The sequence below is a fragment of the Malus domestica genome, chromosome 11 (genome assembly GCF_042453785.1).
Source record: "Malus domestica chromosome 11, GDT2T_hap1".
In the NCBI taxonomy this organism is placed as follows: domain Eukaryota; kingdom Viridiplantae; phylum Streptophyta; class Magnoliopsida; order Rosales; family Rosaceae; genus Malus; species Malus domestica.
In genome coordinates, this window is record NC_091671.1 from 7,640,915 (window position 1) to 7,655,162 (window position 14,248).

Genomic DNA, 14,248 nt, shown 5'->3' on the forward strand with positions numbered 1-14,248 from the left:
GTTTAGGTTTAGTTTGATACTAAAAAAAAAAAAAATTGATGAAGCTTTGTCGTGCTTCGCGGTTTTCCATCCGCATCAGATCACCTGGCACCTGCAAGCACACCGTCACACCACCATTTGCTGCCGCTTGAACCCACCTTCAACCTCGATCCATCATTGTCTTCCTCACTGTCCACCATTGGTTTTGACGAAGCCCAGATCCGAGAACCCAAACTCGGATCGAGTTCATCTTTGCCCTGCACTCTGCCTGCACTTGTACACGCAATCAACTTCCATAAGTCGAATCTGTCAACCCTTGGATCACTGCCGCTATTTCAAATCTGCAGGCCCATACACCATGAACTAGACCCATGAACCCAATCTGCACGCTGTCGTTGCAACTAGAAACCCAGCACATCTGCCGTTCGAATCCACCCCGCCGCCAAGCCTGCAACCACACCTCGGAGTCTGAGTTTAGAATGTTGGTCTGCAAATTTTTTGCACCCAGGTTGCCACCTACTGCTGCACCCTTGAACGCTACTGTTGGAACACGCTCTAGCTGCAACCTGAGAGTTTGTCTCCGCCAGTCTAGAAACAAAAATAAGGAAAATGAGAGAAAATAAAAGGAAAAAATTGTTTGCTGTTAGTTTTAGGCCCACATGAGCAAGAAAAAAAAAACATAGTTAAGTTTGTTTTTTGGCCACACAAGTTGTTGGCATTGTTCGCACAATTGAGATATGGAAATCTCGTCCGTTTAGTGACGAGTTCTTTCCATAGTCTCAATACTGGCCAGTTTGCCAGCAAGAATCAGTTTGCTAGTTCGTCTGTCTGTCCGCGTTGCAGAGCCTGCCTGTCTGTCTGTCAACGTTGTGGAACCTGCCTGTCTGTCTGTCCACCTAACGGAGCCAATCTATATCTGCTTGTTTGCAAACCCATGTCGTATGCCACCATGAGTTTGACGGGGGGTGTTGGAAAATATTAGTATTTAGGTTTACTTTAATGTTTGGTTTTCTAAGCTTAACCCATTAAAATTAGGTTTTGTTAGAGATTAGGATTAGTTTATTATAAATAGGGTGGTTTGTTATTCATTAGAAAGAAAAAAAAGTCATTTACAGTGTAGCCTCTTAGGGTTTTGTAGCCGTTTCGGCATTCTAGTTTGTTTAATAATATTTTTATTATTTTGTTAGTCTTGTCCGTTGCGCACTCTGATATTCAACTATTGTCGGACTCCGACTTGCTGAGATGCTGCAAAGGGAGGATAAAGTTATAGTTCTAAAAGGTACCTTTGTGGGGGCCTTAGGTGTAAGCCTTGAGGCTCGTAATCAAAACTAAGTGCTAAGGCGTGCCACTGCCATCTCTGTATGACAGATGTAGAACAAGTGTATTTAAGCCGATTACTTGCGCCCCAAGTTATTCTGACTTCTTGTTATCAAAGGATTGTTGTAGATGGGTTAAGTTTACATTAAGGTCTTTTCTATGCCTTGAGATCAAGGACTTTTAGTTCGTTATCTTGCATGCTTAAAGGGTGGAGGTCCAGATCTGCTTAAGTCATCAACTTTAATTTACTTTTAATCTTTTTATGACAATAAAACCACTAAGTGAATCAAATCTGAGAACTGATGGAACTATGGATCATCGAAAGACTGGAAATGACTTGAATAGATACTGGGGAATACATTATAACACCAGATCTATTAATTGAAAGACAAAACGAGGAGAGGCGGGCAATGTTAAATGTCATGCGGTCTCTTCTTTGTTGTAGTTGCAAAGGGTTAGGTACTAAAAGAGAGATGAGTGGTAAATGAGTTTACACAAGAGAATCGATACTACATCATTTAGAGAAGGTAGCAAAGCTTTTACATAGACAAAAGATGTCTTTCTAAAGGAAGTCTAAGGCTAAAAGGGTTGCAGAATCTGGATAAAGCACGACTTTCTGGATATTTACTTGACTGAGAGGCAAGTTGTATGTTTGTTTGTTTGATTGGTTGAGTGTCTATATCTCTGGGCCCTCTTTCTCCTTTTATAGTTGAATTAACCCGACTGTACTGTTTCTGCTATTGCCCGAAAGCAACTGATGGGTAGTGAGTTATCAGCATTTTTACATGTTCTGCCATTCAAAAAGTGTTTTTGGGTATGGAGTAGGTGGATTTCCATCAGTTGTCACTTCTCTTGTAAGCACCTAACCTTTACATTAAATGAGGAGCCATCATTTTGTCTCAAGATGGGTATCTAGGCTCGACTCTGGGCCTCCGGGCAAGATCTCCTTTATTGGGCTCTTTTGGACTTTCATTCCTTTAAGTCCAAAGTTAAATATTAATCCAAACATATTTATCTATAACAAGACATTATTGGAAAGGTGTAGCATAACATAACGATTTTAGTTTATATGTATTGCTGAAAAATGCATTAAAGTTATGTGTATTAAACATAAAAAGTATGTACATACATGTGTGGAACGTTTGAGTTTTTAAAAAAGTACAATTTTGCAAATTATGGAAATGTTTACAACAAACAGAAATATTTTAAAAAATATATATTTACAAGGATATTAAGTTTGCCATCAAAGAGTGATGATCATTCATGATTTATGCATATATGTTAATTCAACTAATCAGTCTTCTACTTACAAAGATGTTAAGTTCGCCATCAAAGAGTGATGAGACCTTGTTTATAAGCTCCTCTCTTTGGGTTTTTGACACCACATCACAGACCGAGCCAGTGACTTGAAAACCCTTCTTCTCCCATTCAGTGACTTGAAAACCCTTCTTCTCCCACTGACTCAGGCAGTCATTAAGTTCAATTTCATTTCGCGAATTCTTCCACTATTGCATACCTATATAATTACATTATCAACTTCAACATAGAGTAGTAAAATTAAGATAAAAAATTGGAACACTTGTCCTTAAATTTTGGTATCTCATTGAGCTTTAGTCATTGAATTAAACATTTGTGGATATTGGTCTTTGAACTAGTAGCCGGAGCAATAGTATTTTTGGATAACTTTCTTATCACTTATGTCCATTATTTTTCCCCTATTTGTTTCTTATTTTGAAAGGAAGTTCTAACAATTTTAACCAATAGGACTATTGTTTTATATTGTGACAAGTTTATGAACTAAAGTCTCCAGTTGAACCAATTCAAGATCAAAGCTCCAATTAGAAAAAATAAAGTGAACATTGCATTGCATGTAAAAGAAAAACTGAAAATATCCCGTCTCTCTCCTCTCTCCCATTCGATGTACTCCCTTCCCTATTCCCTCTTCAATCCTCTTTTCTTTGTTGCCTTTCCAGTCCCTTCCCGCTTTTATCCATCATAGCCACCACCTCTATCCTTCTCCCTCCGGCCAAGACAAATCGATCTCTCCTGCCTCTTCAATCCTCTCTTCTTTGTTGCCTCTTCAATCTTATCTCTTCTCACTTGCATCCATCATAGCACCATAGCCACCACATCTTCCCTATGGTCGTTGGATCTCGGGTTTGAGACCGCCAACATGATTAGCCTCTGTCAGCATGAGTTTGGAGGAAGGACTTGGTAAATAGCCAAAGGAGTCGCCGCTAGGGAAGTGAGGGATGCGGTGGTAAGGAAATTGGTCTTTCGCTGTTGGGGATGGGAGGGATGCGGTGGTCGGGTAATTGTTTGGGCTGGGCGTTTGACTTTTTCTATTTGGATTAGTTTTGAGAAAATGCATACCAAACAAGGTTTTGAATTTAAAAATTTTAAATCAAAACATGTTATTTTTAGAAAAAATTAAAATTTTGAGTTTCGTTCTCAAGTTAGATACCAAACAGGCCCTAAAAGATTAATGGTTTTAACTATCCAAATTTAGAGAAGCTAACCCAATTCCTTTGGTTCCACCAGTGACGAGCAGTCATTCCCTCAAGAGACCATCTTCTGCCTCTGCTGCTCATCTCTCTCTCTCTCTGCTTTCTAACCCTCATGCACAATACTAGTGGTGCTGCCATTTAATACTGGTTTTGATTACTACCAGATATTGGGTGGCCAGCATAAAAAGTACACGAACTGTTTCATGCATGCACCTACTTAGTAGCTGCTCGGATCCTGAAAATCCGATTACAAACACATCGGCCATTGCCGCTACTGTTTGCTCCTAGTATTTGCGGTATGCATAATTATAGTTATGATGATTTTTTTAATTAAGTACACCGTACACGTCGAGAAATGCTAGAAAGATTTTTTTTTTTTTTTTTTTTTTTTACTGAAAATGTAACTTTAGCTTTTGAAATTTAACTTTTTTTTAATACAATCTAACATAATTTTTTTTTGTTCGAATAAAATTTAGTGACTAGACTCTACATAAGCAAATTCATTAATTATATTTAACTAATTAGACATCATACATCTTTTCAATGCCGAAAATACCGCTATTTAAATATTTGATATACACAATTAATTCCATGCCAATTGTAAAAGGATTAATAATTTTACAAAAGAAAAATAAACATTAATGTTATAAATTCATTGTCTAATATATATAAAAATAAAACATGCCTATAATAGGCCAATAAGCCTAATAATTGACTCATGTGCATGTTTTAGCACATTATTCATTGCCTAACATCCCTAATATATCCAATAATTGACTTATCCCTAATATGCCTAATTGTTGTGACCTAAAATTTAGAGAGGGAGTGTGTGGCGTAGAGAGAAGAAAAAGGTTTGAGGAATTATGTGATGTGATTTCTTATTGTTGGAATCAAGTTCACGCACCTTAGCAATTGTGAGCAAGCCAGAGACCCAATAGGGTGTTGGTCAAAGGTCCTTTGATGGTCAAGTTAGTGAGCAATAATAAAACTTAAGCAGTGGGCAAGAAAGTTAGAGTGCAATAATTGCGTTACCAGAGACGAATCCTAAAAGAGTGTACTTATAGCAATGGGGAGAAAGACCTTTTTAGGATATAACTTTGTATTACACCATGAGAATCCAGAGGATATCTAGAAGTAGATATTGCATCATCTTGGGAGTGTCATTACTTGCGGAGCACGCCAATTCCTAGATTGTTGGAACTTCAAGAATATGAGAAACCAAGTTGATTCCATGTTGGATCAGGTTCTCATATCTTGCGGAACAAGCATGGTGAATCTCAACGAAGTCATTCGAGTTTCGCCACTGCTGCAAAACAAGATGATGGTGGCATCACTACTTTGTTAATCCAGCTTTGCTCAGAGCTGTTGAATCCATGATCGGACATCTAAGGTACTTGTATTCTGATTTTCCTGACTCCAACCTAGAAAATCATGGTGTCATACTCATGCCTAATTCCTTTATTTCTAGTAATAAGGAGGAGATAATAACTTGCCCTCCAAGTAATACAAAGTCAGAGAGGAAAGATCTTCTAGATCCTAAAGGATTTCTAACTTATCTTTACTAGGATTTACATAATCGCACTACGTGAAATATTAATTATAACACTCATCCTTAAATGTGTAAATACTCAAGCAGTAGACGCATCAGATCTTCAGAAACATATGAAAGTAAGGCTTGCCCAACAAAATTTTGCCCGATGAACCAAATTTCGTCGATTTTTTTAGTTGGTAGGCCAAAGATGGTCAACATTTAGAGTTTATTCAAAACCTTTACGTGACGAAAAGTGATCGTAGGGCAAGTCACAATTCATCGGGCAGAATTTTGCAAGTCACACTTCTCCTCTTAGCAACTTCAGTTATGGAGGTTTAGGGGGTAGTATTGGTGGTAAAAATAAGATTTGTAAGTACGAGAAGGGTAAGGATTGGAAGTCAATTGTAGGGGTTCGCAGCAACTATAACATTTCTAACGGAAATATTAGAACTAGTAGTTGGAAGGGATATAAGGATCGCCCTGTGGAGTACTTAAGTAATTTCTTTGTGTCGAAGAAGGTGATGACCAAAAGTTACTCAGATTTCTTACATGCATGTGGAAAAACATGGAGAGGATGCCACCGTGATGATAAAAAATATCCCAACCAAATACATGAGGCAATGCAAAATCAGATTTGTCTTGTATCACAGCATTGACTGATATCATTTAAAATTTTCTTCTTTTCTCAATTCTTTTTGTAATGGTTCCAAAGCTCTAAACCCTATGCATGAGCCTTTGTTCATGAAAGAATGCATTGTACTTAATAAAAGTATAGAATAAACTCTAATTGTTTGGAATCCCTAACAAATGCATGAGGCAGTGCAAAATCGAATTTGTCTTCTATCACAGCATTGTTTGATATCATTTAATCCAAGAGTGATGATGAGTATAAGTGTAGTCCCATTTTCATCATTTCAGGGATCCTATATCTAGATATGTGAAAACAAAACCCTAATCTCTGCTTCAATCCCTACTGTTGGACTCATATGTGCTTCTACTTTATAAACACTCATTCTTTCTCCATTTTTCAACTCACTCAACTCCACCATTATGAAAAAATCTCAATCCACAATCCAACCGTCAAATGTAAACACATATACTTTGAGATCTCCTACACCAAAAATCATCTAAAAAAATGTTCGGAGATTTGGTAACAGAACAAAATCGTTCGATGGTTAGTAACAAAAAATCACGATTTAACGGTCGTTTTAGCTCCGATTTTGTTGATTTTTTACAAATCCTCAACCCTAGAAGAATAAGATGTACGAACACGATCATCAATCTAAAATATTTAAAATAGTGGATACACCAAAAACTTACATTCTACTTAATGGAAGTACAGAATAAACACTAAGTGATTTGGAATCCATTCTTTACAAAGGGACACGCATTCTACGAAACTAGTTTTCATGATCCAATCATCGAACATGTTTGCATATACTTCAAGTTCTTCTACACCAACAATCATCCAAAAAAATGTTCGGAGATTAGATAACGAAACGAAATCATTAGACAGTTAGAAACGAAAAAATCAAGATTTAATGATCGTTTTAGCTCCAATTTTGTACAAGGACCCAAATTGAAAGTAAAAACACACACTAAATTTACATGATTATGAAATTCGATGATTTTTTTTTAACCGTTTGAACATAATGTTCAAAACTCAAGAAAATTCTTTTTCAAAGTTGCCCAACGAAATACTTGAATTTGTCGGGCCAAATTCCTAAATTTTGTTGGCTAAAGTTATGTATTCGTCGGGCAAGGTTTAAAAGAACACCCCAAGAATTTCCCAAAAATTTAAATTTGCCCCGCAAAATAGAGGTAACCCAACAAAATATTCCATAAGTTTGTCGGGTAACCCACCAATTTTTAACTAAATTGCGTTTGCTCGACGAAAATCTAGGGTTTTGAACACATCAAAATTTTAAAAGCTTTTGCCCCATAAACCTTCTGTCGGGTAAAGGTTTAAAATGTTTTAACAACCGTAACCTTCTTCTTTCTTCCTCCTCATACCGTGCAACTCTCAAATCCTCTCTACAATCTCTGTCAGTGTCAGCCCTCCCTCTCAATCTCTCTCTCAGTGACCCACCACGACGTGCCGTGAGCCACCAATCTAAATATTGAATTATAGCGGTGGGTTCAAAAAATCGAAAACCGAAAAAAACCGAGAACCAAACCGAACCGAGACCGAAAAAAACCGAACCGAAAACTGTCAAACCGAATATGGCTGGTTCGGTTTTGGTTTTTGAAGTTTGGAAACCGAACCGAATATATATTTAATTATTTTTTATAATATTTTAATTATAAAAATTAAAAAAATCTCTAAAGTCCTGGAGGCATGTGGGTTTGAACCCGTGTGCTCCAGTTGAAAGGTTTCAATGAAACCAACATGGCAACTGGTTTTGTTTTGTTATAGTTGTATAACTAAACTATTTATAAAGATATAAAACTATAGTCTTTTGTGCAATTAGAAATCAACAAAACCCTAGCCACTAGTAGTAGCAACCAGACCTTTTCTTTTTTCATTCCCCTCTTCTCTCTCTCGTCCCTGCGCCTCCAGACTCCCTCCTTGTCCATGCCTCCAATTTCTCCATTCTTCTTCATTCTTCTCTCTCCGTTTCTCGATCTTCTCACTCCAGGGTAAGATCTCCAATCTCTCTTATTTATTTTGTCGATTTATGGGTTTTTTTAGAGTAAATTCTATGGAGGGAATCTGAAATTTGGTGTAAATTTATGGGTTGTTGTTTTGTTTTGTATTGTAGATTTGTTTGATTTTTGTGTTGTGAGAGTCTCACCCATTTCTTTCCCTTTCTTTTTTTTTCTCCCCTGATATCATTATTTGCTTATCCTCTTTCTTTGCCTCAGCGGCAACACCACCACCACAACCAGTTGCAGCAACTGCAACAGCACCACCTCCACCAGCTGTGGTGGTCTTGCCGCCCAACACAGCCAACAACTATGCAGCGACCACCTTCATCTATGCTTGAGAGGGCTCCGGATCTGCGGAGTGTGGAGAGAAAGGGTAAATTTGTAGCCGAATGCGGAAAAAAATCTGCTTCAAGCTCCAGATATTAAAAAAAATCATGAAAAAACCAAAAAAAAAACCGAAACCGAAATCAAACCGAAAAAAATCAAAACCGAAAAAAACCGAAAAAAAATCGGACCGAACTGAACCGAACCGAAATTTTGGTTCGGTTTCTGTTTTAACAAAAAACCAAACCGTTTCAAACCGAATCCAGCCCTATTAAATTATATTGAAAATAATTTTCTAATTTTCACATTGTATAATAATTAAAAAAAATTCTTTTAATTTGTTTTAGCCATCTGGCACAAATTTGGACTCCAAGTCAGCAAAATGTGGTCTATGTTCTTGTCATGTCATCACTTAACAGTCAATTTAACAGATTAATTAACGGTTGTATGACATTGCTACGAAATCGAGAGTTGTTGTATGAAGTTGAAAAAAATAAATGAAGTTGTACGAGAGGACATGTAATTTACCCATTGAATTTTTATGTAAGAGGTTATCAAATTGAGACGAAAAGCCACATGATGTTACCTACATATACCTTTTAAATCTTTCTTAAATCTTTCAATTTCTAGGAGTAAAAATTGTATTCCCCTCTTATTGTTTTTTTCCTCTTTTTGATGATCGGTACGTACGCTGGAGAGGTTTGAAGTTAACTCGTTAAGTTTTTATTGTTTTTGTCTCAAGAATCGTGATGAAAATTTGTTCATCCAAACTTTGGAGCACTTGATTTAAACTCGGATGTAATGGTAAGCACATCCTTTCTTGCTGCTGTGGCTAAGTCTGGATATTCACCTCTTGTTAGCTCGCTTGGCAGTCTAATTTTGGATAAAATTTGAAAGCGATTGATTTCAATCTAATACAATTCTAAATGCCAACCTGGGAATATTTTTGCTCAGCTCAAGTGATGGTGATGATCATTACTCTAGTTATCACCGTTGAATTATTTTAAATTTTGAGATCTGTGTAGTAGATAGACGTAAATTTCAAAATATTAACTCATCCAACGGTAATAAGTATTGTGGATGCAAATTTTCTCCTCCTCGATCTTGGACGATTTTGCACCTACAAAACAACTAGCACCTTAGGTTAAGGCCAAAAGCCTCACGCGCCCACGATGAATGGGGGGGCTTTGGCCGAAGAACCTCCGATGCCAAAGTTAGAATTTTGGAGAGAAATAGTGTTTAGAGTGTTTGTGATTTTTTGCAAGAGGTTGTGGATTAGTGTTTTGTGAAAATGGTACCCAATTTATAGGAGAGGAAAGGATGATTTATTTTGGGGGGTTATGGAGATAGTGGGCTAGTTATTTTTAGGGAGTTATGGAAATAATTGGCTAGTTAATTAGCAAATAGTAATAACCTAATTTACTAGCTATTTGAATGTCACAAAAAGGGGGAGAAAATGGCAGCCACCAACAGGAAATAAAGGGCATGACCGGCCTAGTGGGTTTTTGGTTAGTTTGTGGTTTAATTAGCCACTTTAATTGGCTAATTAAATATGAAAAGAAATGTTATAGTAATTATGGTATTGATTGGCTAATAAAAGGGAAGAAATGGTGGGAAAAGGTAACAAAAAAGGTAATGGTTTAGGTTTTGAATGGGATAGCCGGCCCTCTAGTATTTTTAGGTTTGAGTGGATGTTTCAAATTGATAATTAAGGGATTGATTAGGTAATTAATCCCTTAATTAGTCAATTATTATGATTTGAGGAAATATGAAAGGAATAAGTATATTATTTAGCTAATTGATTAGCTAAATAATGAAATGGGAAATATATGAATAAATTAAGTTTTAAGTTGATACCTATTTTGGGCACTTTTGACTTGGTTGAAAAATGATTGCCCACTGCTCGCGCGTAGGAATCCCGGTATGCCTCAAGGGTATTTTTGTCCTCTTATGTTCAAAAGTCCACGTGTCGCCTAGTGAATATTATTTGCTCCACAAGTATGGTGGTGAACATTACTATCACTTGAGGGTGATGAGCAGAAATGCATCTAAACCAAACCAGGTTTATAAGCTCTTCTAATACAGTGAAAGTTAAATCAATAGACCAAATGGTCGGCGGTCTTTCATTCACTTATTTAATTAGAACATTAATGTCACTTAATTTCACATAAAACTAAAGCTCACCACTTTGTTTTTTCTTTTTTCGGAGAACTAAAGCTCACCACTTTGGAATTAGATAAGAGATTTTGTTTTTCCTGACCTCAAGCACTGTCTACTACTACATATCGAACTATTTGCATGTCATGTTTCTTGGAAGAGCAAGCCATTGACAGTCACCCCGCCGTCGACGGTAATAGTTTGCCCAGTAATGTAAGAGGCTGCAGGTAGGCATAGAAATGCTACCAAGGAAGACACTTCTTCTGGCTCTCCTGGACGTCCTAAAGGGCACCGAGAATTTATCACCGCCGATTTCTTTTTATTTCCGAGAAACTGCATGCATATAGTGTGAGAATGGATGTAATGACAAATATATTAGTAATGATTTTAATGATTTGTCAAGCTCTTCAATAAAAAAAATAAGAGTAGAAGTATTATTTTTAAATTGGCAATCCTGCATTGTTTTTTTTTTTTCTTTCTATTTTCATGTTTTAATACTTTTGATTTTAATTTGAGCAAGATAATTCTCTTAATGTGAATTGACAAGTAATTCATTGCCATAACTAAGCTATTAAATAAATAATGAATAAAAGATGATAAAAATTTGGCTTGTTTCTTCAAGAATCAAAATATTACTCCCAAAAACAAATCCAATAAATTTAAAATCAAGAGTTGAATTCTTTATTTTATATGAGTCCCACTACTGTTCTGATTCCTCAATGTTTATTAAACACATGAATAATTTCTTTTCACCACCATCCAACTTCTTATTGTGATTCTGATTCCGATTACGGACTTCGAAAGACCCATCAATGAAATGTTGATTGGCATTGAAGTTAAAGCATGCATCATGACATGAAGGGACTTATAGTGTAAGTGACTAAGAGAATTTACCTATGTTCCTTAGGTCTTACTTTGATTTTCCTCCCCCAAGATCGGTTGTATTTAAAGACAAATGAAAATAAAAAGCATGCACGAGCACGTGATGATGATGATCTTACCATTTCACCAAGGGGAGTGGTGATAAACCAAGGTGCAACACTGTTGGTCCTTATTTTATCTTTTGCCCACTCACATGCCAAGTTTTTTGCTAATTGATTTATTGCACCTGAGAGATACAATACAGAAAAGCCACACAATTTAAGCTCAATTCTTCAACTGCCTGCAAAACACAAATTATCTATTGGGTTTTATTTTTACATAAAGTTTTAAAAAATATATAAGGAAAATAATTAAGCACCTTTAGTTGCAGAATATATAGATCCAACCTCTAGTGAGACCACACCAGCAACAGAGGATAAAAAAACGATGTTAGCAGATCCAGAAGCTTTGAGAAGAGGATGTGAAAGTTGGCACAAATGGTAAGCGGATTCAAGATTGATGCTCATCATGAATGAGTAATCTTCAGCGGTGTACTCTAGTGTTGCTTTTGGTCTGTTAGCCCCCACATTGTTTATCTACAGCCACACATTTTTGGAAAGGTTTAGCATAAAAATACAATAGTCTCAACTTTGTTGAAAGGGGCTATGAGTTCAAAGCTAATGGACGACAATTATAAATTAGGGGACTTTAACTAAAAGCTTCTCGTACTGTTTACTTTAACGAAAATCTATATTTTTACACTAAAAAGTCCATCCTAGTACTATTCACTTTACCTTTTATTTTGTCCTTATCATTAAAACTCAAAGTTTTCAATCCCTTTTCATTAGTTTTCCTTATAAATTAAGGAAAAAAGTGCACTTCTTCTACTGGATTCAAATTCTTAAATTTCACTAAAAAGTTAAAGCTTTCTCAAACGACTAGATACTGAAAAAGTTGAGGTTTCCTCATAAAATCAGATTAGCAATATATGGAGTATCCCAACCTATTATAACCCATTGCAAGGTTTCTCTTTTCACTAATACGGGACTCTTTTACCTTCACATCCTCACAGATACGATCTAAGGGCGTCAGGATCCTCTCCGAGTCTTTTGGGTGAGGATCCTAGAGATCCGTGAATCATGTTCGTTCATTGTACATCGTACGGTCAGTTTTTGTCAAGTACAGTTTGTGTTTAATTTTAAATAAAAATATTTAAAATAATTTCCAACCACACGATGTACGATGAACGAACATGATTGAAGAATCCTGGAATTCTCACAAAGAGAATCCAGGGAGATCTAAGGCATCTTTTCTGCTAAACTGAACGATTACAATTTTACTTTTCTTCATGACCAAAATATCCATAACAAAACAATAAAATGCCAAAAGTGAGTGGTACTCTGCAAAATTTTACCATGGAGCGGTGTGCAGAATGTTTGGTTCAATAAACGGTTAGATTTTCATTTGTGACGTTTGATAGTCTCACAATCTAATCGTTCAAACACTCTAAACACTGTTGTATTATAGGGAGAAGCTTTGTGTTATATAAAACGCAAAACGACAGAAAAAAAATAAATAACTTTAAAGACATGAAGTCCAAAGGCTGCAGACAGCTCCTACACTCTCTTACTTGAAAACTCTTCTTAATGGATAATTGACAAACACTTGATTCAACTGAGTTCATCTTTAAACACCTCTCAACCTTCAAATTCATGAACTCACATTAATCTTCTAGCTTAATCAGGTATGGACCTCTCTAGATGCCAACCGTTGTAATAACTTCTAACATCATCTTTGGTGGAATTGTTGCCAACACTTTCAAAATCTTTAACAGGATATTTAACGGAACTAATGAAATGAGACAAAATGGGACACAAATATATGATTTAGAGAGCAAAATATGTCAAAATAACTTTGGGAAGGTAAAGTGGAATCCGACAACACTATCGGGGTACTGCAATAGTTAAGCCTTGAAATTATTCTTTCAGTCAATTGATGAGTCCTGTACTTACAAGGATGTTAAGTTTGCCATCAAAGAGTGATGAGACCTTGTTTATAAGCTCCTCTCTTTGGGTCTTTGACACCACATCGCAGACTGAGCCAGTGACTTGAAAACCCTTCTTCTCCCACTGACTCAGGCAGTCATTAAGGTCAACTTCATTTCGCGAACAAGTATGCACAATTGCACCTAGCCCTGCCAATTCTTCCACTATTGCATACCTGTATAATTACATTATCAACTTCAAACATGGAATCGTAAAATCTGAGGAAAAAAATTGGAACACTTGTGCTTAAATTTTTTTAGAATTGGAGCTTAGTTCTTGAATCAGACATTTATAGGTATTGGTCTCTGATCTTGTAGGCGGACAAATGGTCTTTCTAAGTAACTTCCTTATCACTTTTTGTCCTTCATATTGTCATAAGTTTAGGAACCAAAATTTAAAGATCAAAGCTCCAATTAGAGAAATAAAGAGAATATTGCATTGCAAGTAAAAGGAAAACTGAAATAAAAAGAGATTAATGGTCTGAAGTATCCAGATGTAGAGAAGCTAACCCAATTCCTTTGGTTCCACCAGTGACAAGAGCCGTCATTCCGTTAAGAGACCATCTTTTGTCTCTGCTGTTCATCTCTTTCTCTATATCTCTGCTCCCTAATCTCTCTGCAAAATACTAGCGGTGCTGCTATTTCGTACTAGTTTTGATATTTATCAGATATTGGGTGGCCAGGATAAGAAGTACACGTGGCAACTGTTTCTGTTTAACACCACCAAAGATATTGGACGGTTTGGACCGTACTGGATAAGAAGCGATAATATTAGGGAGACTAAATTTATAAATTAAATTATGTGTCACCAATAAGAATGAATATGTTTATTAACGCTTAAGTAATTTTCCTAGCATTACCCGGATAGAAGTGGTGAAG

The 14,248-nt window shown here is 36.3% G+C and overlaps 1 protein-coding gene across 2 annotated transcripts; it reads right to left on the bottom strand.

Annotated features, from left to right (window-relative positions):
• Positions 1–10,398: 10,398 nt before the first annotated feature.
• On the bottom strand, positions 10,399–14,034 carry LOC103439216 (tropinone reductase homolog At1g07440-like). Of its 2 annotated transcripts, none has more exons than XR_003766678.2 (5): positions 13,880–14,034; positions 13,338–13,545; positions 11,705–11,921; positions 11,466–11,626; positions 10,399–10,797 (listed from the first exon to the last, which is right to left on the bottom strand). XR_003766678.2 is itself a non-coding variant. In XM_008377760.4 (5 exons), exons 1-5 carry the CDS (start codon positions 13,951–13,953, stop codon positions 10,609–10,611), a joined length of 795 nt encoding a protein of 264 aa, XP_008375982.1. In that variant the 5' UTR covers positions 13,954–14,034; the 3' UTR covers positions 10,399–10,608. The 2 variants fall into 2 exon arrangements, 1 of the variants encoding a protein (XP_008375982.1); XM_008377760.4 differs by having other exon boundaries at positions 11,466–11,572.
• Positions 14,035–14,248: the final 214 nt, after the last annotated feature.